A 26,941-nucleotide genomic window follows, 5' to 3' on the forward strand; every position below is an offset into this window, starting at 1 on the left:
ATATTGAAATTGTCTTCTTTTGAAACAGATACTTGTCAGGCAACAAATAAACTTTTCATTTCCTGTAGTCTCAGTTCAGTGCAGTGGCTTACATTGATTTTGCTTTTGATGGCGGCGAGCTTCTCTTGTGCAGCCGCCAGCTCTGCATTGGCCTTGCTTAGAGCCTGACGCTTCGGCTCCACCTCGCAGTAAACCTCGTAGAACTTGACGATGTTTAAAACCCAGGAGCACAGACCCGCTGCTGCATATGACTTGGATGCCACCAGGTCTGGCTGGAATTCTGGATCCTGGAGAAAAGGATACACATGCTGTCACATCCTGCTTCCAAATTCAAAATGCGTTAATAATTTCTCAGGCTGTCAGCAAATATCCTGAAAATGAACATAAAATTCATATTAAATTATGGTTAAAATGCAGTATAAAATGTCTTTCTGTGTAATAACGTCAGGAGAGCTGTGTGGTAAAGTTGCAGGCTTAACACTGTTGCTGATGTGAAGTGAGAGAGAGTAATAAATGATTTACAACGCTTGGACATTAGCAGGCTTCTCACATACATTAGCTAGCTTAACTTTTGTAACTTTGTCTGCAAAACATACAGGCGAAGACACACAGTTCTACATCAACATCAGTTTGGGCCTGAAATAATTCATCAGCAACTACGTGGTAATGATGGTAAAAAATTCATGATCCAACTCATAAGCATGAGAGCCTAACAAGGATATAGCTAGCTGTTTCTTTTCTTGGAAAATCTTTTGATATAGCTGCTACCTCTGTCCATTAAATGTACACCAAGAATGAATATCAATTTACAAATGAGTTTGTTATTGCAAAACGAATGCTGACATATTTTTGTTTATTATATTGCTTTGGCACAGTCCTTTCATGTTATCCTATGTAATTTGATCTGCAGCAGCTATTTTGGCTAAAGGATACAGGATATTACTGGATTCTCAAACACACAGTGTCAAAAGCAAATCAGTGATAATGAAAGTAAAATCATTTGGTGCACAGGCAGTTGGAAAATAGTTCTCAGTTTGAACTATTTTACCTGTTTTTCCAAAATAGTTCTTTTTTTCACAAGGTACAGAGATTAATTTCAGTTCAACAGTTCCTACATAGTGAACTTAAGCTGCACTTTACCTTTATTGGCCACACTGACATTCCTCATGTTTGCTTCACTGAACTTCATCATCAGGACGGCTGTTAAATTTGTAATGCTTAATTTACTAGCTGATTCTCTCTCTCTGTCATTTCAACACTTGGCAGCCATAATGTGCCATTGTCATTATAATCACACCCCTACTAAATTTATGACTTATTAGTTGAGCTTGCCATGCGGCAGACATTGCACTCTGAACAGTGTTAGCAAGGAATTCAATGAGTAAGGGCTAATTGAACACTTACCTGCAGGTAAGGCTGAATGGCCTTAAGGCAAGCCTCTGGGATCTTTTCCTTGTTGAAGTTAATCAAAGAGTCCAGGAATGTGTCCACTTTGGCCATCATTACCTTTGCAGCCTTCCAGCTGCGATCCTTTGGGACTTTGCCACCAGGTGCCATCAGGACCATGACTGCTGCTGTGATGTTGGTCACTGCTGCCACTGGAGAGCCAAATGACTTCAGCTCAGTCAAGTTGTTCTGATGTAGGGAAGACAGACAGAGTCACTAATGAAAAATGAAAGCTGTGATCGAATTGAGTTTGTATAAAAGTACTTGTCTGTGGTCTTCTGAGGGGAAAAGAGAGAAAGTGGAAAGGATTAGAATAAAGACAGAAGAACCTGTGCTGACTCTGAGAAGACAACAGAGAATTCTAATTAGGGCATCTTTAGAGAGCTCTAAGCAGTGATTGAACTGTCTGTTCTGCTTGTTTGAACAGAGAGCACCTTTAAACACAGAGGGTGTTTCTGAATATCCCCCAGGATGCTCATAAACCTACATGGGATGCAAGGATAAAGTAAAATGTCTGCAGAACACAGAGAAGACATTATTTTGGGGAAGACCTGCTAAATCCTATGACTAAATAATCTCCTATACAATTCAAGGCTTGTGTGCACGTAAGTTATTCCACTGAAGCTGGGAAAATTAAATCAAAACCAAGCAAGAAAAGTATAAAGTATGAAGTAAATCAATACGTTACAGCAGGGGACAAGAGAGTAACTGACCTTATTGAGAGTGTTAAGGGCATCCTGAGCAGCAAGCAGGGCTGGCTCGGCTTTAGCTAAGTCTTCTTCACAGTCTCTCTGTTTGCCGCTGACTACCACAGCAATGGCAGCCACTTTTTCTTCTTCTTCATCAGCCACCGCCTTCTCTTTGGACACTTTCTCAGTTTCTATCCCAACCTCCTGGGGCCAGCACACAGAATTTATTGCTAGGTTAACATGTAAAGACAACTACTCTTTAATTAAGCAAAACTGGTATTTTAAACTGTAAAAAGACAAATCAAAATTCCAAGGTATAAGACTGAGAACAAAGAATGCTCTGAGAAACAAAATGCAGGCGTTTTTTCTTCCGACTAATTTGACACTGAGGTTTAAGCCTAACTTTCTCTGAATATCTAATATTTTACTGAGCAGTTCCAGCCAAGACTAGAAATCCATCCGTAGATAGGGACGCTGCTTCTGATATGACAGCCTAGTGCTTAATTAAGATTTATTTAACATCATACTTCATTTCTTTAAGCACTGCCAGAGAAATATGCCCCAAAACACAGATACATGTTTTGTTTTGTTTTTCTTGAGGTGCTGGTGTTATATATGTTCTTGCCTGTATAAGTTTGTCAGCATCCTCATTCTTCTGCTTGAGTTCCACTTCTTGAGCAGCCAGCTTGGCCTTGAGGTCATCCACCTATCGGAAGATGAGACACCGGAGAGCGGGAGGTCAGGAGGATTTGCCTGGATGAAGATCTGGATAAATGAGATCTTCAGCCAGTCAAATCCTTGTTCAATGGAGCAGTACAACAAATTTCTGACAGTAGTATATGCTAAGAGTTACAAAGAGATGAGTGCCTACCAGCAAATCTGTAGGCAAGAAACGAGATTTTTTTAAGTGAACAGACCAGCATTTATATGGAGTTTCTCTATTCTTACTGACCACTGATCTCTGTATTGCTCTCTTCCACAGCGTGTCTTTGTCCTGTCTTCCTCCCCTCAACCCAAAGAGGTTTGTTCCTGTTAAAAGGGAGTTTTTCCTTCCTGCTGTCACCAAAGCACTGTGATTGTCTGGTTGTTGGGGTTTTCTCTGTTTTCTTTGTATTATTGTAGGATGTTGACCTTACAATATAAAGAGCCTTGAGGCAACTTTTGTTTTCATTTCGCTCTCAATAAATTAAATTGAACTGAATAGTTTAAATCTGTGAGGAAAGCTTTTAGTATAGGCCTGTACAGGATTCGCACCCAATACTACAACCTGGCTGTGATTACAAATAGACAGAGTCACTGCAGTGAATACTGAAACACCTCTGACCTGCAGAGATATAAAATGTATCAACCACCATCAGCTTAATATTGCAAAGGTCCCCCCTCAGACCATCCAGTTATTGATCCATGCAGTTCACCAGCTTCAGCTTTTTTTAACGTTAAAATAGACATCCTAACATCACAAACATGATACTAGCATCAGTCTATTTCTCCAAAAAAAGAGTCACTGCTCAGATGTTGAACTGTACATTTAATTAAAACATGAAACAGTCTCCAGTTTACATAAGTTGAAAGGAAAAAAGTAACACAAAGATTAAGATGAAGGGAACAATGACTTGAGCGCAGAGGCGGGCTACTGACAATAATCTATTTCTGTTTTGTTAAATGGTCTTGCAATCAGTGTGCATATCATTAAGACTAATGAATCTGCCACTATCACCTAACTGAATCTCTCAAGTAGTTTTGAAGGACTGATCATTTTGTTTTGTCGTTTGCATCATTGTTGGATCTTCATTATTAATACGACTGCTGATTGAGCTCAAAAGCATCTCAACTGAAAGGTAAACATCTCAGTTCTTCAAGGCAATAAATATGATTCTGTGTCTTATGAGAGTCAAAAAAATACGCTTCATAAAGGACACTAAACATTTGCAGATACTATTTTGTGCCCTATAGGATTGTGCCATGGGTCATGCATGTGACCTTTTAGCATTACTGTAAAAAAACTGTAACCTGTCCAAGCAGATAAAGGGAGAAATAAGAGATGAACGGCATGCATAGTTTGAAAATATAAAAGCTTTAGGACTGGAGCTGCTATCAGCGCGCGCGCACACACACACACACACACACACACACACACACACACACACACATAAATCAATAGACCAAAGACGATCATAAAGAGAAATTAAAGCTGTTACAAACTCCTCATAACTCCCTGACAACTAGGGCTCTACATTAACGTCCGACTCCATCAAAACATTGCACTGGGGAAATAAAAACAGACTGTTTTTCATGCTTGTCTTTCAGCTAATTAACAAACAGAAAAATCAGGCCTGAGGGAAGACGGCCCTTTTGGGTTGCGTCAATTCTGTATAAAATATGCAGTTGAACATTAGACGAGCACCAAGTGAGCCATCAACATGATGAATAGGTGGGGTGGGGGTTGGGCAAAAGAGGGAGGGTGGGAAGAGGGAGAGGGGCAAAAAGGGACAAACTAATTGGTGAAAGACAAGCGTGATATTCAATATATCTGCGCTGCTTCGGTGTTTATGTACTGCTGATAGAAATCCAAGTAGGAAAAACATGTCTCTGTGCCCCTGACTGCCTGTATAAAACAGCCCACTCTCACTCCCTGCAGCTGGAAATGTAAATTGGAACAACCATTTCTTAAGGCGAGAGAAAATTCAATACAAAACCAAAAGACTATACCCATTCATTCAAATGCGATGGCTTATGCACTCAAAACACACGTTTAAATTCAACAGAGTTTGGGATTCCAGTGTTTGCTTACATTGCCGTGTGGACTAAGTATAGCTTCATTCATGCAACAAAAAGACATCTGGCCGTTTGTGTGTTAAGGGAACGGGGTGTCTAATGTTTCCAGTTATTATCCATATAAGAGAAAACCCTCCCGTTTCTTTTCCCCAGTGCAAATAGCTGTCAGGAGTTAGCCTCTTTTGGTAGGAGCTAAGTTTAGAGCGATTACATGAAACACCTCCACACTGATTTGAACAGGAGAATTACTGCAAAGACGTACTTATTGCTACAGCAGTGATTAGTCATACTACACCTTTTATTTTTCATTCTGCTGTTATTACTAAATTGACCACTATTTCTCTAACTATACACCTACTTATCTATCTGTACTACTGCTTGTACTACTAATGGTCTTGCAGGAACTATATGATGCTACTCTATATGGTCACTGTATCAGAATATTGATTAAATTCTTCAACACGAGAGACTGTATGCTGGCTTCCAGACCAATACAGATGGTCTGTATATAGACTAGTAAATATTAAAAAAGGGTGAACTTGAATGCTATCATGCAATTAGAACGTAACAGATTAGGATAAATTACCTATTGTCATACATTTTTGATAAAATACTGGCCGTCGTGTATACCACAAGTCATTTAGTTGTTCACAAGGAATGCTCTGGCCCCTTATTAGTAAGCGAGACAAAATAAATTAATGTCTTTAATCTACTTTAGCAAAACCTACTATTACAGCTGCTAATGTATCAGAACTACTACTTCCTACTGCAACTCGTACACATTCTAGTAATACTTCTACAACTGCTTCTACCAGAACTCAAAGTACATCTACTACTTGTATTAGTACTACTTATCCTAGAAGTAGTACTACAGTTAGCATGCAATAGTACTTCAGCTGGTAGTACCACAGCACATGCACAAATATGTCACAATGCAAACTAACCAAAGGTAGAAATCCACCTCTGTAAAACTGAAGAGGGAAAAAAAACATGAAACTAATGTGTTCTCTGGGGAGCAGATGACTCATACACACACACATACCCACATACTGTACACACACACACACACACACACACACACACACACACACACACAGACAAAGATCCCTTGCTTGAACCCTTCCGGTCGTTGTTTATCATGACCGCCGCAGCCCCTGGTGAGCCACAGTTTCCCTTGCACAGAATGTTAAATAACAGTACTTATAATAGGGCAGCCATCATTGTGAATGCACTAACAAATACAGGGTGCACTAATGGTGGCTTGCTGCTGTAAAGGGTATGCTCTCTAATTAGAAGGCTCCTCAATTATCATACCCCCCCCCCCCCCCCCGTATATTTCATGTATGTGTCTGTGTGGCTGCGTGTGTGCATACATGTGTGTGTGCTAGTCTGTTCCTACAGTAAATGGGAGACGGGAAACAAAACTTCGCTCTGCAGCTTTCAACACTAACGTCACTTGTTTATGGGGTGTTTATGTATGTGTGATCTTGTGCGGGTGGAAATGTGTGGGCCTGTTTATGCAAAGCACTGGAGATGCATGGTATGTAACAGTGACACTGTGTGTGCAGGGCTGTGTGTGTATGTGAGGCTTTGCTTTTACTCAACAGGTTTAGTATACCCACTATCATTAGGGCTGCCTCACACGCAGACTTTCTGTTACATTATTCATATTCCATATTGCTCTTCTGAAAAGGTTTAGAGATGGGAAACATTTAAACAAATTGATCCAGGTGTATGTATTAAAGAGGGAAACATTAAATGATTCGGATAAACATTTTGTAATACAAATGAAAAAACAAAAATTAGCCAGGTATTTGTCTGCTCTACCTACGGTTTAGTAAGATTAACAGGCTGTCTATGGCACACAGAACAAATGGCCACAGTAGCAGTCTAAATCCACTGCTGTTACTAATACAACTTAACTATTACTACCATTAATACTGCCTTTACTCTTGCCACTTGTGCTACTTCCACCACTATGTTAATTATATATATCACTTCTACTACTGCTAACCCTAGCTCTTTATAATTGATGTCACACTATTGAGCATTTGTAAGGTATTAGCAAGTGCTTAACTAATCATACACCTTAGTATGTCATTCATAAATACAGATATGTTTATCCATCTGTTACTGTTACACCATGTACAGCTATCACTTCAACTACATCCCTGCTAGTAAAAATCATATATCTGTATTTATTATAATGTCATACCCATAATGAGAAAGCACTACTTCTTCAATTGTCATTGCTAATATTATAAATGCTAGCTCTACTACCTCTATGCTACTGTGACATCCAAGTAAATGAAGTCTAATTAAAAGGCCTTAAAGTCAGCATTGACCCTGTCATTATATTAGAGCCACTCCATATACTTGGCATCTGGCTTAAGAAAGCTAAATGTGAAACTTAAGGATACAGCACACTAATTAGTTGGCAACTTGTCCATCATGAGGAATTAGCCATTAAATTATCCTGCTTTATTCTCTTGTCTGACTCTGATTCAATAACTAGAACTTCATGTTGCATTCAGTAAACATTTTTATGATGAGTTCATAGGCTTAATCACTCGAATCAAGTCTTACTGAGGTCACAGAGGAAAAGATTCAAGAGTCATTTTCCCATATATTACAAAATTAAAAGTCCTTACGCAGCCACATGAGCCTTTATTTCATTATGTATTTATTTAACAAGGGCAACGAATGTTAGTGAATATCAACATACCAAAAATATTAGGTCTGCAGGGATAAGTGATGGATGGAGGAAATTTTATTTTAGTCACATAAATCCTAAACAGGGAGGAGTAAAGAAGTCAGACTAGATCACTAGCCAGTTGGAAAATATAAGAAAATAAGATGTATTTAATTTTATGGGCTTCTGGACAATTTATTAAATGGTGGAAATAAGTGCAATGATGCAGTTGCAGCGTTTGCAATGCCCCACAATCCACAATGATGTAACTAGTTCACTTAAGTAATAACCAACATTCTACCAAGGTCAGCGCAAATTAGAGAGTCAAAAATCTGCAGACCCACTGAGGGAGCGGGAAGGAGAGAGTGGAATCGCTACTAACCAAAATAATCTAGTGTAAGGCAACTCTCTCTGAGAGTGCACAGTGCATAGGGTTCTGAGGATTGAGAGTCAGGTGGAGTGCTGGATTTAGTCAAAGGAAAGCTGCTCTATTACAAACTGTTCCACCCTGTGAACCTGAACAACAGCTGACCTGTATGATATGTAGAACAACGCCAAAGAGGATTATGAGTGATCACTGTTACTATGTTACTGTGCCACATTCACATTTTTTTGTAGCACACAGCAACATTCAGGCATAAATCTAACACACTTACACATATTTATTAATAGATGAATTTTCCTAGACATTTCACTTTTAATCATTACAGATTCAACCTCAGAGACGTTGCCTGCCGTGTGCGCACTGCTGAGAAAAAGACAGCTCAAAGTTTTGGCCCTACTCTCACAGATTTGCGCATACACAAAGTGCCAATTACACTCATTCTGATAACATTTCCCCCTCTTAAAAAAGACAACCCTAGTAGCAACCATCACAGCCACCTTAGGCATAAGACATGCTTTTTTTGGAATTGGATTTTGCAACTTGCAGTAAACTGTGTGCTGCAAACTCTGTAAAACACATTTGCATGGCTCATGTGAATATCCTCCTGGAAGGGAAACTCTTACAACTACATATACCATAAGGCTAGCTGCAAAGATAATCCTGTCCACAACTTTCACTCACAAAATTGACATCTTAGGTAAATCCAGTAGTTTTTTTTAAACAGCAAAAGGTTTTGTACTGTCATAGTAAACCTTTCCCTAAATGCTCCTCCTTCTTTAGACTTGTAATGCAGAGGTATTTTTCACAGGCTCTTATCGTTTAATTGACCTGAATAAAACAACAAGCTAAGAACAACTTGTGGTGGATTAGATGTATTTTGTAGTCCATCTTCTGCCTATTGTAGTTTCAACCCAGCAGACATCCAGAGTCACGCTGTTAAGGAGACTACTGCTAGGTTGCTCAGATTTTCAGTGCACCACTCTTCTCTTCTCCTAAGTACTTATCTATTTTCCTACCCACCTGTCTTTGACCCTGATGCCGTCTTTGATGAAGGAGATACTTTTGAAACATGTTCTGGGAGCTTCTTTCTGCCTGGCTTTCAAAGGTCAAATGGCATATTGGCCATTTTAGGTCAGAAATAATGCTTCACTTACAGCACAAACACTGTCATAGCTTTAACTATGACCTATGGAAGAAAAGAAATTGCTATAATAACAACAAAAACCAAGAAAATTAGAATAAAGCATTAAAAAAATGCTTAAGAGGCAGAGAAATGTTGAAGGCAAAAACAGAAACAAGTTCATATTTTCATACAGAAAAAACATAGTACAAGGCATAAAAGAGTATTTTAAATAGTTAACATGGAGTCTAGTGGTAACTATGAGCTATATTTGACAAAATAAAATATTCACAATATTAGTTAGTCAGGACATTGATTCTTTTTTAGAGACTGAATACTAAATTGTAACAAGAGGAGATGCAAGACAAAACAAAAGAAGCCTCTTTGACTTTAACCTGGACCTTGAAGCAGCTAAATGGCCTTACCCACCAAAGCCCTTTTTAACAGCATAGAGCTGACTGATGAAATCTGGTGCCTTGTTATGTAAAGTCTCATATGTAATTAAAGATACTTTGACATGGATTCTCAAAAAAAAATCACAAGTGCAGAGAAGTTATGATGATACTGATGTGGGAGCATCTGGTCGTTGTCAGTATCCAGGATGCACGAGTCTGCACAAACTAATGATGAGCTACAGCTCGGGCATGAAAGCAGTGCAATAAGGTATTGTTGACACACACACACAGACACACACCTATATAAGTGCGTGTGTCTGTGTGTGAGTAAGAGAGGGAGAGAGAGAAAGAGAATTTGGACTTTATTTTCCACATCTGCTGCAGTTGTGCCTTTAGCTTCTGGTACTTCTTTGTGCTCCTTCTTTATGATGCTACTGTTGGCTGGGGTTGTCACATTTATCCCACATTTACAGACTTCTGTTCCTTGTCAACCACCAACCAGATATAGGTTGGTGGTTGGTAGCTGGGGCACCTTGTCTGTCTTTGTAGCATCTCTGCACAGACAGCAACTTAGGCCCTGTCAGCTGTGGTACACTTTTGCATTATGGATCAGAGCCAGCGTATAGGAAGTGGCTGGAAGTCACTCCACTCCTAAATCTATATCAGTATCCACTCTTTGCATTGAGTTGGCTTAAGGGGTTTGAGGCCTATGCATAACAACAGTGGGGACAGTGCATCATTTTGGTATATGCCACACTTATGTGACTTACGTGATTGCTTTGGAGTCGTGCATTAATGCATTGGCTTTATACTGTGTTTATACACTCCAATATCCATGTGTGGGGCATTGGGTTGTAGGCTTTCTTGTACTCAATCCAGCCTAGTGTTGGAGTCCTGGTGTACCATTCATAAAATACATGAAGCCACTATTGATTAATGACTTGTTAATCACAAGTCGTGAGCAAGTAAGTAAGGATATATTTGTTTAAATTCCTTTCTGGCTCAAATTTGGACCATACTTTACAAAGTCCAAATGTCCTGCTGTATTTAGTGAAGACTTTAAACTACCACTAGAGCCCATAAAGAAATCAGGAAAAGTGTCTATCAATAGCTAATTTTTCCCTTAATTTTAGACTTAATTTTCAATGTACAGCTTTCTTGTAAATTTTATTAAACATTTTATATCTTTAACATTCTCAGCTTATCACAGTTTTATTGTTTAGAACTTTTCAATTTTATTTTAACTTTATTTTTTTCTTTTTATTTACTATACAGTCACACTGTATCTTATTTTAATTGATGCTGCTTGGCCTGTTTTGATATGTGCATTGTGTGTTTATCTAAAAAAAAGTTATATATATATATATATATATATATATATATATATATATATATATATATATATATATATATATATAGTCATAAAATGAACAACAGTTTGCTTATTCTTTATTTTTGGAAAGTATTTTGTAATGCTGGTTTTCCCGACCAAAGTTTTCCAGTTTAATATTTCACTGTGCCTGCACCTTGACCTTGCATAATCCAGTAACTCCCCAGCGCTACCATCCTATCTAAATACAATCATATCTGGTTTTAAAAAAAGATGGCAAGAGCCAAAACTACCAGTCGAGACTTGAAAATGAAAGTGTGACCTTTATATACAGTTTATGACCTTGGTATCACCATCTGTTTCAAAATTTAAAATTATTCTTTGCAGCATGATACACATAGTTCTAGTAAGAGTAACACGTCTAAATGATAAAAAGGTTGTTTTTTTTCTTTGCCTTTGTATAAATAAATATGTACTTGAAATCAGAGAGAAATGATAAAGAACACTTTGGATTGTTGTTCTAACTATTAGATATTCTATTTCCGTTAATATATGAAACAATCTATACACAATGCTTACATTAAAGAGGTATTTTACAAGCTGATATCCAAGTTTAATAACACCATTTACTAAATGAGGATTGTGGTAAGATTATTTTGTGAACTCGTGCTTCCAGTTTCTACATCACACTTTTGTAAGTTACCTTTTAAACCATATCAGCTTACATGTCACAGACCCCGTAATTCAGCACATGAACCTAAAACCCCCCTGAGTGTCAAACTGTGAACATGTCTCACTTCGCACAGTGAAGTTCAAACAGCTAGGTGAACACTGAGCAAAACACAGTGTGGATGAATACCTGAGCAGAGGTGCTGTTGAGCTTCTGGAGACCGTTCTCCAGCCGCTCCATCTTGTTGGTGAGGTCTTTGCTCTTCTGGCCCAGCAGACTGCGATACAGCTTGATCTGCTCCAGGAAAGACTTGGGCGTGGTGTAGTTGTAGCGCCGCTCATTGGCTAGGTACTCCTTCGACATTTGATTGACACTCATGTGGACATAAGCCATGAATTTACTGATCGACTCCTTCACTTGGGGCTGCGGGAATGAAAAGTCCTACAACTGTTTAGTTCCCATTAAAAGCAGATAACTGGGCAGATGTAGATATAGAGTAATATTTCTTGAGGCTCTGGCTTGGAATTTAATTTTCAGGGGCCTCTGGTACTCTTAAATGAATATCACATTCAGTCTGTCATGGTGGTTGACATTTGAAATTATATCATCAGAGTGTGAAAATCATTTAGGTGAGTAGCTTCACCTCACTGTATTAGATTATGAACTGTTCTCACATTGATATTCTCAACCTCCTCCAGGAACCTGAAGCTGACCGACTCCAGAGCCTCCTGTGGCCACTCGTGGAACCAGTTGATTGCTGTGCAGTTGACTACTGCTGGGAACTTCCTGCTGCGAACCCTCAGTTTACTGCCAACTGGAGAAAAACACAAAGCCACCTGCAATACATGCACACACACATCCAAAGAGACAGACGGGCACACTGAGGTCAAATAGAATTGAGTGTCAAGTCAAACACAGTCGATCAAATTAATTTCGCTTCCTTCTGATTGGAGCCACAGTGAGCACTTCTGCTCAGACTTATCCTTCATGGTCAAGAGAGGGAGCGGAACACTGTGAATTAATTATCTGCAGTTCCATCATTAAACACACAAAGCCTCCAGCAAAGATGTGAATCAAACAATATGCTGAGCTGTGGGCTACGTCAGACTGAGATTCACTGTTGGAAATGAACAGCTGGCTTGTTGAGAAGCTCAGCCAGATGTTCGATGCATTAGACAGAAGAAACAAACAGGCAGGAGGCATGCCCAAAGACACTTCTGATTATAATTAACTCTGGAGAAAGAAAACACCACACATCTACCTCACAATCACTGTGATATTCTATTTACTAGTAGAATATTGACTGATATTCTATCGACTGAGGATTTACTTACTGTAAAAGATGTCGTAATGCCACATCACTAAGTTAATTTATCTTACAATGACAAACAGTTGCATCTACCATTCTGAGCAGGATTCACATAACAGTGAACATTGTGGCCCCTTTCTTTCTCCTCTTATTTACAGCAGCTCTTTATTCTCCACCCATCAGTTTTTCTGTTATTTTATCAGGTCACATTTATTTGATCTGAATTACTAAGAGTGTTGGGGAGTAACGGAATAATGTACCGCTGTTACGTATTTAAAATACAAAATATGAGTAACTGTATTCCATTACAGTTATCGTTTTAAAAGGTGGTATTCAGAATACAGTTACTTTGTTGAAATGAATGGATTACACGGCGGTATTTTCCTGTTTCATAAGGCTATGAACTCTATATTTTTGGTGTCCACACCGGTGGAAACCCAAACAAAACACGCATTAAGAGGCGCTCATGTCTGTGTCTCAATCACGCGGCCCATGTCACCTACTTGCGGCCCACATAATGACGTGAAGAAATATTTAAAAAAATTATTCACAAAAATGATTTAATATGATGGCAATAGGCAGAGTGTTACAGGCTTCGCCCTAAAGAATGTAGCCTCATGGGCAGTGTAGTCCATGCTGCAGGGAGAACGGACTGCTGTACCCGTTATGTGTCTGTGAGCCAGGGAGGGAGAAAAAGAGTCGAAAAGTAAGAGATGTCACCGACCAGAAACGGGAGATGGAAGCATGTAAATATATTTTATATATATATGTATATATATATATATATATATATATATATATATATATATATATATATATATATATAAAAAAACACCCAGCACGCCCCTGCGGGCGGTTTATCCTTCAAGCTCGGGTCCTCTACCAGAGGCCTGGGAGCTTGAGGGTCCTGCGCAGTATCTTAGCTGTTCCCAGGACTGCGCTCTTCTGGACAGAGATCTCCGATGTTGTTCCCGGGATCTGCTGGAGCCACTCGCCTAGCTTGGGAGTCACCGCACCTAGTGCTCCGATTACCACGGGGACCACCATTACCTTCACCCTCCACATCCTCTCGAGCTCTTCTCTGAGCCCTTGGTATTTCTCCAGCTTCTCGTGTTCCTTCTTCCTGATATTGCTGTCATTCGGAACCGCTACATCGATCACTACGGCCGTCTTCTTCTGTTTGTCTACCACCACTATGTCCGGTTGGTTAGCCACCACCATTTTGTCCGTCTGTATCTGGAAGTCCCACAGGATCTTAGCTCGGTCATTCTTCACCACCCTTGGGGGCATCTCCCATTTTGACCTCGGGACTTCCAGGTTATACTCGGCACAGATGTTCCTGTACACTATGCCGGCCACTTGGTTATGGCATTCCATGTATGCCTTGCCTGCTAGCATCTTGCACCCTGCTGTTATGTGCTGGATTGTCTCTGGGGCATCTTTACACAGCCTGCACCTGGGGTCTTGCCTGGTGTGATAGACCCCAGCCTCTATGGATCTTGTACTCAGAGCTTGTTCTTGTGCTGCCATGATTAGTGCCTCTGTGCTGTCTTTCAGTCCAGCTTTGTCCAGCCACTGGTAGGATTTCTGGATATCAGCCACCTCCTCTATCTGCCGGTGGTACATACCGTGCAGGGGCCTGTCCTTCCATGATGGTTCCTCGTTTCCCTCCTCTTTCTTGGGTTTCTGCTGCCTGAGGTATTCACTGAGCACTCGGTCAGTTGGGGCCATCTTCCCAATGTATTCTTGGATGTTCGTTGTCTCATCCTGGACTGTGGTGCTGACACTCACCAGTCCCCGGCCCGCTTCCTTCCGCTTAGCGTACAGCCTCAGGGTGCTGGACTTGGGGTGAAACCCTCCATGCATGGTAAGGAGCTTTCTTGTCTTTATGTCAGTGGCTTCTATCTCCTCCTTTGGCCAGCCTATTACCCCAGCAGGGTACCTGATCACGGGCAGGGTGTACGTGTTGATGGCCCGGATCTTGTTCTTACCATTCAGCTGACTCCTCAGGACTTGCCTGACCCTCTGCAGGTACTTGGTGGTTGCAGCCTTTCTAGCGGCCTCTTCATGGTTCCCATTTGCCTGCGGGATCCCCAGGTACTTGTAACTGTCCTCTATGTCTGCAATGTTGCCTTCTGGTAGTTCAATCCCCTCAGTTCTGACTACCTTCCCTCTCTTTGATACCATCCGACTACACTTCTCCAGTCCGAACGACATTCCAATGTCATTGCTGTATAGCCTGGTAGTGTGGATCAGTGAATCGATGTCTCGTTCACTCTTGGCATACAGCTTGATGTCATCCATGTACAGGAGGTGGCTGACAACTGCTCCGTTCCGTAGTCGGTATCCGTAGCCAGTCTTGTTAATGATCTCACTGAGGGGGTTCAGGCCTATGCAGAACAGCAGTGGGGACAGAGCATCTCCTTGGTAGATCCCGCACTTGATGGTGACTTGTGCTATGGGCTTGGAGTTGGCCTCTAGTGTTGTACGCCACATCCCCATTGAGTTCCTGATGAAGGCTCTTAGGGTCCCATTGATCTTGTACAATTCTAGGCATTCCAGTATCCAGCTGTGGGGCATTGAGTCATAGGCCTTCTTGTAATCAATCCAGGCAGTGCACAGGTTGGTCAGTCTGGTCTTGCAGTCTCGGCTGATTGTTCTGTCTACCAGTAGCTGGTGTTTTGCGCCTCTGGTATTCTTGCCAATTCCTTTCTGTGTCCCGCTCATGTATTGACCCATGTGCCTGTTCATCTTAGCCGATATGATGCCTGACAGGAGCTTCCATGTAGTACTGAGGCAGGTTATTGGTCGGTAGTTGGAGGGGACCGGTCCCTTCTTGGGGTCCTTGGGGATCAGGACCGTCCGGCCTTCAGTTAGCCATTCCGGGTGTCTCTCGTTAACTAGCAGCTGGTTCATTTGTGCTGCCAGACGCTCGTGGAGTGCAGTCAGCTTCTTCAGCCAGTAGGCATGAACCATGTCGGGCCCTGGTGCTGTCCAACTCTTCATACTGGAGACTCTTTCTTGGATATCTGCCACTGTGATGGTTACTGGACCCTGTTCAGGGAGGTTGCTGTGGTCTGCCCTCAGATCCTCTAGCCACTGAGCATTGCCGTTATGGGTTGCATCCTTCTCCCATATGCTCTTCCAGTATTGCTCCGTCTCCAGCCTTGGTGGTGCTGTTCTCTTATTGTTCCCTTGCCACTGAGAGTACACCTTTGCTGGTTCTGTGGAGAACAGCTGGTTTATTCTCCTGCCTTCTATCTCTCTGGTGTACCTCCTCAAGCGGCTGGCCAAGGCTGTGAGTCTTTGCTTGGCAGTTTCCAAGGCCTCAGGTATGGACAGCTTGCTGTATTTCTTAGGCACCTTATTTGTCGCACCTTTCTGCAACTCCGTTAGTTGGCTAACCTCCCTCCGTGCTACTTTGATCTTGCCCTCTAGCCTCCTTCTCCATGGAGGGTACTGCCCCTTGTCGCTGTTCAACGTGTAGCCAAGCATCCAATCCAATCCAATCCAATTTTATTTATAAAGCACTTTAAAATACCCAGCACAGGAACAAAGTGCTGTACAGAAAATAAGTTAAAACAATAAAATAACAAAAAACAGCAAATTAAATAAATAAAACACATAAGACATAAAATTAAAACAGCCCTATGTTAAAGCAAAAACAAGATAAAACAGCATCGAATCACCTAAAAACAACTAAAATAAAAATAAAAAACCAACATCTCACGTGGTGTCAAAGGCCAAGGTAAAGAGGTGGGTTTTCAAGAGTGACTTAAAAACAGATAAAGAAGTGGCCTGTCTAATCTCTAAAGGAAGCTCGTTCCACCGTTTGGGAGCTGCTACAGCAAAAGCACGATCTCCTCTAAGTTTACGCCCAGTCCTGGGTATCTTCAGGAGCAGCTGATCAGCTGACCTGAGAGAGCGGGTGGGTGTATAAGGCTGTAGCAGCTCAGAGAGATAAGATGGAGCTAGGCCATGGAGAGCTTTAAAAGTAAATAAAAGAATTTTAAAATGAATCCTAAAAGAAATGGGCAGCCAGTGAAGAGAAGCTAAAACAGGGGAAATGTGCTCAAACTTTCGAGTGCCAGTTAAAAGACGAGCTGCGGCATTTTGCACCCTCTGTAGATGACTAATATATAATGCACTGACCCCTATATAAAGTGCATTACAGTAATCCAGCCGAGTGCTAACGAAGGCGTGGATCACTGTCTCAAAGTGCTGCCGTGAAAGAATTGGCTTTATTTTTGCCAGCTGCCTGAGGTGAAAGAAGCTAGATTTTACCACGGCCTTAATTTGATTATCAAACTTTAGATCACAGTCCACTTTGACCCCCAGGTTTGTGACAGTTGGCTTAACATACGGTGCCAGGGAATCTACATACACATTGGGGGTCTCAGTGGGGCTACCAAAAACCATCACCTCTGTCTTTTTATCATTGAATTTTAAAAAGTTAACAGACATCCAAGCCTTAATGTCATCGAGACACTGAAGTAATGGCTGTGTAAAGTATCTGCCTTTTTTCTTTAGAGGGACATAGATCTGACAGTCATCAGCATAAAAGTGGAAAGCAATGCCGTGCTTTCTCAGTACAGAACCAAGAGGAAGCAGATATAAAGAGAAGAGGAGGGGGCCTAGAACTGAGCCCTGTGGGACACCACACAAGAGGGGAGCGGAGGACGACGCATAGTCACCAAGGCTGACACAAAAAGTTCGCCCCGTCAAGTAGGACCTGAACCACTCCAGTGCTGTGCCCCTAATGCCCACCCAGTGCTCCAAACGAGAGAATAAAATGGCATGATCCACGGTATCAAACGCAGCTGTCAAATCTAAAAGCACAAGAACAACACAGTCCCCAGCATCAGTCGCTAAAAATATGTCATTAAAAACTTTTAAAAGGGCTGATTCAGTGCTATGAAAGGGTTTAAAACCAGATTGGAAAACCTCTAAAACATTTTGCTTTTCCAGGAAGGCCATTATTTTGTTGTAAACTACCTTTTCAAGAATTTTGGAAAGAAAAGGTAGTTTGGAGATAGGCCTGTAATTTGCAAGAACCATAGGATCAAGAGCAGGTTTTTTAATCAGGGGTTTGACTACTGCATGTTTAAAATCTTTAGGGACAACACCTGACATCAGACTATGGTTTACCAGCTCAAGCACCAAAGGACCAACTGTAGGTAACACCTCTTTTAAAAGTCGAGGAGGGACAGCATCATTTGGAGACCCTGCAGGCTTAAGATGACCAACAGTCTCCTTTAAAAAGTGACTCTATCCTTTAAAAAGGATAGAGTCACAGGCTCAAACCTGTCAAAGACAGCAGAGCAGGAAACAGAGACTGAGAGGTCGTGAGCATGAGGAGAGATTTGAGCCCTTGTGGAGGAGACCTTCTCGATAAAAAAGTGTAAAAAATTTTCACAGGCTTCTGATGAGGGCTCAATACAGTCAGTATATGGTGCATTAAGAACAGAGTTAATAGTATTAAATAAAACACGTGGGTTGTGGCAGTTTGACAAAATAATGTCAGATAAGTGTTTTCTTTTGGCATCTTTTACAGTTCTTTGATATCGACGCCAACAGTCCTTCAGCATCTGGAATGACACTTGTAGTTTGTCCTTTTTCCACTTGCGCTCAGCTCGACGGCAGTCGCGTCTGACAGCTCGGGTCAAGTCGTTCAGCCAGGGCTCAGATTTAGTTTTAGGCAGTCTGGATTTTAATGGAGCCACAGTGTCCAAAGCAGTCCGACAGGTAGAATAAAACCATGAGCTCAGTTCCTCAGTCTGGCTGCATAAAAAATCCGGGATCTTACAGATCTGGTCAAAGACTGTTGAAAAGTGTTCAGCAGTGGAGGAGTTAAAAACACGACAGCGCTGAGCAGCAGCGCGAGTTTTAACTGAGGCACAGGCAAGAGGAACTTCAAACAACACAGGACTGTGGTCAGAAAACACAGCATCACAAATCTCTATGTTAAAAACAGAAAAACCATGAGATAAAACAAGATCAAGCGTGTGTCCACGTTCATGTGTGGGACCTGTCACACATTGCACCAGATTAAACGAATCAATAAGGTTTAAAAAGCCCTTCGCCATGGGCATGTCAGGACAACACACGTGAATATTAAAATCCCCAGCAATAAGAACACGATCATATTTTGGCATGAATTCAGCCAAGAAGTCAGCAAAGTCACTCACAAAGTCCTTATTGTATTTTGGAGGCCGGTAAACCACCGCACACAACACTGTGTGAGAGCAGCCCAGCTCAAACACAGACAGTTCAAAGCTGGTGAATGACGGGGTTGATAGCTGCTTACATTTAAAATGACTTTTAAAGATCGTAGCTATTCCTCCTCCTCGGCCCAACATACGTGGGGAATTAAAATAGCAGCAATCGCCGGGTAGAAGATCCGAGAAGATGCTGCACTCACCGGCGCTCAGCCACGTCTCGCACACACAAAGAAAATCCAGTCCTCGGGATGTGAAAAAATCCTTCAGGATAAACGTTTTGTTCGCTAGGGACCTAGCATTTACCAGGCCAATCCTGGCGGTAAGCAGCGGATCCCCGTCGCTAGCCGTCCTAGAAGCCCGACACAGAGGCCGCAGGTTCCGCAGATTCACACCACGTCGGCGGGGGCGAGGAGAGCAGGGTTTTCGGGACATCCCATCTAGGCCGATGACAGGTACCAGCCAGGCACAGACAGGTTCCAACGATCGCCGAGAGAAACAGAAGTTTGGCACCACTCCTTGTTTTCTGGACAAGGGCTTAAGAGAATACCTTAAAGAAGCTTTCAGCTTCACCAGGAAGCCAGCCCTTCGACCCCGGCGACGGCACTTTTGCCGGAGTGGTGGATCTGGAACACGGCACAGGTGAGCCGGGATCTCCGATATTAGCGGGGGCAAAGTTTTATGTTCAGCTTGGTTCCACTTTGCCCAGCCTTTGACAGAAGGTCGGAGATCCAGTAGGGTTAGGCGATCATACACCAAGAGAGAGTTGGCATTTATTACAATAGTCAATAAAATCAAAACAAACAAACATAACACTGGCAGTGATAGACGGCAAGCCACACGCACCGGCGCCATCTCGCCATATATGATCTAAAGCATCTCACTGATCACTGCTGCCGTATTGTAGATCAGCTTGTTAGTGTCGGTAATCGTGGTTGTAGGTATTGCCCGTAGTGCTGCATTAACATCATCTAGCAGACCTTCTGAGGGTACTTCACGTAATCTTGGTAACCGGCTACGGGGGATCGAGGTTTCAAGCTTGGCCATGATCCTATTTTTCAGGTCAGTTCCTCTCGCACTCAACGATCCTTCTCCTATCGCATATATGTATATATATATATACATATATACATATATATATATATATATATATATATGTATATATGTATATATATATATACATACGTATATATATACATGTATATGTATATATATACATGTATATACATGTATATACATATATATACATACATATACATATATATATATATATATATATATATATATATATATATATATATACATATATATATACATATATATACATATATATACACACACACAAAGTTGACCCAGACAACAAAGTAAAGCTAGATTTCGGCTACGAGCCCGACACGGAACCCGACGTATTAGCCAGAGGTCCCTTTACTACGGTTCGGAGCCGCGGACCTGTTTTATATTCGCGCGGAATAGTTTTCTATCTGAGATCGCTGCAAAAAGTGCAGCCTTACCTAATATCCACCTACTGTTACTCATTTTATATTAAGATTTAAACATCTAGTTGGTATTGCTATGGCGAATAACCTTCAGTAATAGTAATAAATCACACAGCAATAGTACATTCATGTAGTTGTAAAAAGCATGACAATATATTAAGTAATCCAAAGTATTCAGAATACGTTACTCTCATTGAGTAACGTAACAGAATACGTTACAAAATACATTTTGGGGCATGAATTCTGTAATCTGTAGTGGAATAAAGTAACCTTCCCAACACTGATTACTAATGATGATGTCAACAGAAATAATAATTTCATGTTTTTTCTTTTTTCAAGACTACATGAAACATGGCTGTTCCACATCAGGCTGAACAGTCAGAGCCAGAGGAATAATACCAAAACTGTGTTTTTTGGCAAAAGTGGTGAAACAGCATCGTTGTTTCCACCTTTAGCTTGAACATTTTTCTTGCATATTTTGCAAAGTACCGTCCTTTTGTTGGAGGTTATTCAAATATCTCCCTTTTGAGATGCTTAATGTTCATCAGGGGATTAAGCAATATGGCATAAAAATGTAATGTAATTTGGCATGCCTCAGACTTTTCTTTGTGTTTCTATTTCTTGAGGATGATTTCTTGACAGACATCCTTCTACTCAGAGCATTTCTGATGAGGCTTTGGGAACCCCTGAGATATGGCTGAGGTAAGTGTTCTGCTTATAGGTCTTTGCAAATCATCTTGTTGGTGGAAAAATACAATTTTATTCCAGTCAAACTGTGTTATTTTAACCATTTGTTGCAGATTTGATTAAAGAAATGGGAACACCTCATTTGTTTGTTTGATACTGCTAGTGACAAAGTGCCTAAAGACATAATTTAAAATTGGTTCTTTGCTAAGGTGTCTGTTATGTGTAGATGCAACACTGATTCATCATTGAAGTCTGGTGCCTTTTTTATGCTTAAATGAATAACGGTCAGTGTTACGTGGCTTATCAAATGATACAACCCCCCAAACAAACACTGTAAATGGTCAGGTACAAGAACAATGGTTAACATTAATAGAGGTAATGTGGTATGACATGGTCCAGTATGGGACCAAAACAGTCACAGTCACTTGGCACACAGTGGTATTAACCACTCAGCCGTATTACTGTCGATCCCAAAAACAAGGTTATGAGCCTATAAACGAGCATAATATTTGCTCTTTAAAACAGTAAGGGTAAAAAATAGTGTCGTATTCTGCACTGATACATCTGATTCTGATAAATCCTCTCTAGAGTCTGTGAGGTAGGAGAGGATATGCTCTGATTTTCAGTTCATAAATAAAATACACACTATTCAAAATACTTTCCTGCCACAAAGTATTTGTCACAACATTTATCATGCATGTAGTGTTGTGTGTTTGCAATAAAATAACTCTAAACTCTGGTATGTTGCATAGTTTCTGAACAGCAGACTGCTTAAAAATGCTCTCAGTTAGATTTTTGACCCAGAAATTCTTTCACTATTTTCTGTCTCAAACAGTAAAATACTATAATGACTTGGCCAAGAATAACTGGCAGACTGATCAAAATATTTGAATAAAGTCACACCTGCTACAAACAGGACAGCCACTATATATTTCAGCAAACATGGGCTTCAAGACAATCCAGAGCACGTCCTAGGCCTGCATCACTGGATACTGTGATATCATGCCGTTACTTCCTTCTCCACATATTGTAAGCCTGGAACCACTGATCTAAAAGCATTTTAATCTGTGGCAGTGATAAAGTAATAATGCTGTTAGGTCTTCACTCAGCTCAGAGACACAGCCTCAGCAAATGTCACACAAACTCTATGAACAAGATTAGGTAATTCTTCGGGAAAACATCCTTTCTATTCAGACAATTTTGAGACACATAACTGCATAGTTAGAAATGCACTCTTGATATGTCTGTGCCCTTGAGAGTGCCTTCTTTATTTATCCACTTGCCAACCCAGGGAGGCTTGAGCTGTTAGCGAGACAGAAGTGGAGGATGATGTGGGTGGTGTCAGTGGCGCATGCTTGTAATAATGACAGAATAAGCAATGCTTTGGAATCTGTCCCTCTCTAGGGGGAACAAAGCAGCTACGCGATGGTGAAATTAACTTCAGCTAAACGCCGGCTTTTCTGCCCGTGTCTGTGATTTATAACGACATCCAACACCTCCCATTGTACTCAAGTTCATCTGAAAGTATAGAAAATTGTTTGGGAAGAGGCTTCATCCTAAAACTGGATGTTTATCCAAGTATGAGGGGTCTCTTATTTAGGAATAGTAAATTAGAGTGTGAGGCGGCAAGTTATTGCTCTATTAAGAGCGGATGGAGATAAAATACATATGCAGTTGTGTGGGAAAGATTAATGGAAAAGTTCCCCCTTGAAGAGAGCCCCTGAGAGCAACTTGATAATAACAAGTAAAATTCAAAATAGCAAAAAACACAGCTTTCACTCCTGTGCATGTCTAAGCGTCGGACTGCTTCACCTTGAGCTGTCGGCGAACCCGACTGATGAAGAACTTCCAGCAGTTTTCCTTCGTATCCATCAACCCAGAGCCACGGACCTCTGGCCGCACACTGCCAATGACGTTCTCCACCTCGTCATCTGGGAACAGGTCAGGGATCTCTCCTGAAATGAATAAAATAATTCACTCTGCTACCAGGAGACCACCGAGCGTGCAAACAGCAGTGATTGTGTGTGTGTGTGTATATATATATATATATGTGTCACGGTTCTGGGTCCGTTGGACCCAGTATTTTGAGTTCATTATGTTTTGGTACTTTTGCATCATGGATTTTCCTTTATGTTTCTCTGGTACTTGGTGTTTCTGTTATCTTGGTGTTTTTTTTATATTATGATCTGATGCTGTTGTGATTATGATTATTATTTAGTAGACTTTGGTCAGCGTCTAGTCTGTCTCTGTCTAGTCTGTGTCTTAGTAAAGTGTGTTTTGTTTCCTGTTTTACTTTGAAGGTCCTTGTTCCTGTCTGATGTCAGTATTCCGGCTTCGCTCTCCCTGTCTCGTTAGGTCTTATTTCTCCCAGCTGTGTCCCCCTTCTGTCTCTAATTCCTTGATGACTCCCTCAGTGTATTTAAACCCAGTGTGTCTTTATGTCAGTGTCGCGTCGTTAACGTCTGTTCACCCTCAGACTGTGCCTGTGTGTTCCAGCTTGTGTTTTCATGTTTGGTTTATGTTTTGTTTTCTGGCCAGCAATAAAGCTGTGGTTTTGATTCTCAAATCTATGTTCGAGTCCTGCGTTTGGATCCTCCTCTCCGCCTGCCCGCACACAGAGCCTTGACATATATATATCCTGCACCGTGGAGGACATGTTTCTGACAGAGTAGCACTCTGCATTGAAAAATCTCCAATCATGTTTTCCGGCAGCTGATGACTTCATCATATGATGAACTTCCATTATTATAGCTTTTACATTTAAAAACGTAAATATGCTTTCCCACATTCCTTTAATTATTCCAAGTTCACGCGGACACTGTATGAGTATTTAATGCCAATGAAAAATGGAAGTAAGGGACCTGATGGGAGGGTTGGGTGGTTCCGTTGATGAGAGATTTCCTGCCTTTGTGCACATATTGAGAAAACACTCGACCTCCAAAATTGAAATATTCAACTGGATCAGCGTTTTACTTCAAATACTGTAAATCACTACTACATTCCTGGGATGCACATACATTGCAGCACTGCCCCAGAAATGTTACTTTATTGTGTCTGGATCCCTTCTCCTCCCTATAACAGGTGGGCCAGTCTGAACAAAACATGAACATCATCACACACAAGGCAATTATTAACATCTATATGTTTTTAAAAAGCCTTTCATATAAATTCTAATTCTTTGGATTTCCGTATATATTATATTTCATCATCCTCCCTGCAAATGCAGTGTCATGTTCTCCTTGGATTAAAGCCACATTAATTTTGTTTTAGACAGCTTTGATGAAATGAGTAAAAAGTATGTAGTATGTGTATCATAGTATGTACCTCTAACGCCTTCAATAAGCTCACAGTTGGCTGTAGCTCACTAGATAGAGGAGGCTAAACATAAGGCTGGTGGCTCAATCCCTGGCTACTCCAGGCTGTGTGCCAAAATATGTGAATATCGATCTGAGCATGCTGAACTGCTAGTTACTCTGGAGTGTTAGAAAGAAAGCACTTGGGTGCAGCAAAAAGTGGTTGTATTAATGGATGAATGATGCACCAAATAAAGCTATACACAAATCATTCTATTTCCCATTTAAGCGAAACCAGCTACTAACAGTATACTGGAGTAAAAACATGTAATTCCAGCTTGTGTTTGCTTATATTTGTTGCCATAAACATCAGAACACCAAACAAAGCGTTTCATGATAAACATGTAATGGTGTTGCCAGGTTCGGTCGTTCGCACTACTGTCCATGCACGCCTCACAAGCTGCTCTTTTATTCGTTTATATTATTGACAGTAAGTAAATATATTTTGAAATATTGTGTCAGTAACGCACATATGACAGCACCCCGGGTAACTGTGTAGTTGTTCTTTTTGTTCTTTTCTTTTCAGGCAGGCAGCAGTGTTTCACTAAATAATGCATCGACATCTGCTGGCACACGCCTCATATCCTAAATATCTTCCTACTTAAAGTGATACGGTACACTCACAAAACTATTGCAAGCCAACATTAGCACAGATTGCTTTGCAGTAATTTTCTATTAACAGTAATTTCCATTCATTAGATTATTAAAATGCCCCATTTAAATGTAGCTGTGAGTCTGAGCCTCCTCTGCAATTTTTCACAATAATGTGTTGGTAGCACATGAGTAATGGTGCCGAAAATGGCACCACAGTGATGTGTTGCTGTTGTGCAATGAAAGCATTTCTCTCTTGCTAAACATGACATGCAGTAATTAGCAAAACCTGCTGTTACCCGATGCCAGCAGATCGTTGACCAGAACGAGGAACTTCTCATCTGCCACTTGGGCATCAGTCATTAGGAACACAGTGCCAATATTCTTTACGCCAGCTTTCACGTAGAGGGACGCCAGGTCACTCTGGATGACAGGGAGAGTGAGAGGGTTGGAGTGGGAAAAGTGGCACCCATAATAAGATTTGTTATTTTGCAGCGATACATGCCCGAGTGCTTTAAATTTATATACTGTGAGGATTATGTTTGGCAAAAGTGCATGCACATAATAAACTTTGTTAGATTTTAAATGAAACATGCTTTTACAGGATGATCTGTTTGTCAAGTACTCCTCTTCAAACCTTTAGGTCAGCGATACTGTAGCCTTTCCTCAAGGTGATCTGGAAGACCTCCAGATTGGAGATGAAAGCAGCCAGCCGGGTCAGACTCTGCTTGCCGCTGCCGCCCACTCCGACCAGCAGCACATTACCCCGTGGAGACTCCAGGATTCGGTTTATCCGGCAGCTTTATGTGGAGGAGCAGACAGCCAGGGGTGGGAGAGGTGTGGGGGAGGAATGAATGAAAGGGTGAGACAAGAGAGCCGGATAAAAATGTCTGACTCATACAACAAATAGCAGAAGACAAAAAGGTTTGTCTCCTGCTCTCTCTGTTCTAATGCTAACTGTCACCACCGTCTACTCCAGACTGTTCCACTGACACGTACAGCAATGAAATATATCAAACATTACACTCAGCTGCACTGTGCTCCGGAGAATCTTTATGATTTTAGTAACACAAGACGTGTGCTGCTGTTGTCGATGAAATTATTTCATTATCGCTTCTGTTGCTCCGTTTGTGCCAAAAGACACTCACTTCAGCTGGCCTGGTAAATGTAATCTCTGACAGTTCAGTTGCTTCCTTTTCTTACACTTCTAATTATGATTCAGCAACTTTTCGAGCTTGCACATCCACATTAGCAAGTCATAGATACATCTTCTGCTTCTATGCTTTCACTTCTAAGTTGTTTAATGTAAATTAAACTCAACTGACACATCGACTAAGATTTATTACACTTCAAACTGCATCTACTTCACCATGTCAATTTCCACTTTATCCATTTGCATCTTTTACATTACAGTTAAGTGCATTAAGCTCTTACCTGTAAATGTCGACTTAGTTGCTGAGAGTGCTTCAAATCACAGTTTAGCAGCTTTTGAAAGCTTTAGATTCAATTTTAACTGTCGTTGTGTAAAGCTCCCAACTTCTTGAACTGTGTTCGTCAACAGTACGGCTTCGTTTTGCAGCTGCTGTCAGTTCTAAAACTTCACCCATTTTCACTTAAATCTCTTCAAATGCTTTTATCTTTTTCACTTTAAATGCTTTCCGTGTCAGTCCTGGGCTGGAGATGACGATACTTTAGCTTTTCACATCTGACTTTTTCTATCTACAATAAATGCTTTCACTTAACCTGACACCTGAGAGTCAGTTCTCTGATGCTGTAAACTCACTT

The 26,941-nt window shown here is 41.0% G+C and overlaps 1 protein-coding gene across 1 annotated transcript in view; it reads right to left on the bottom strand.

Moving 5' to 3' along the window:
- The window catches only part of dnah9 (dynein, axonemal, heavy chain 9), a 180,592-nt gene that overhangs the window by 70,809 nt on the left and 82,842 nt on the right, over positions 1-26,941 (bottom strand). The window contains exons 50-58 of the mRNA XM_004569683.3: positions 25,794-25,956; positions 25,456-25,579; positions 23,025-23,167; positions 12,177-12,338; positions 11,692-11,925; positions 2,761-2,841; positions 2,160-2,339; positions 1,405-1,635; positions 93-287 (exon numbers count right to left, since the gene is read on the bottom strand). Coding sequence (XP_004569740.2) covers positions 93-287; positions 1,405-1,635; positions 2,160-2,339; positions 2,761-2,841; positions 11,692-11,925; positions 12,177-12,338; positions 23,025-23,167; positions 25,456-25,579; positions 25,794-25,956 — 1,513 coding nt within the window. The remainder of the gene's footprint in view (positions 1-92; positions 288-1,404; positions 1,636-2,159; positions 2,340-2,760; positions 2,842-11,691; positions 11,926-12,176; positions 12,339-23,024; positions 23,168-25,455; positions 25,580-25,793; positions 25,957-26,941) is intronic.

Source organism: Maylandia zebra, linkage group LG8 (genome assembly GCF_041146795.1).
Source record: "Maylandia zebra isolate NMK-2024a linkage group LG8, Mzebra_GT3a, whole genome shotgun sequence".
NCBI lineage: Eukaryota > Metazoa > Chordata > Actinopteri > Cichliformes > Cichlidae > Maylandia > Maylandia zebra.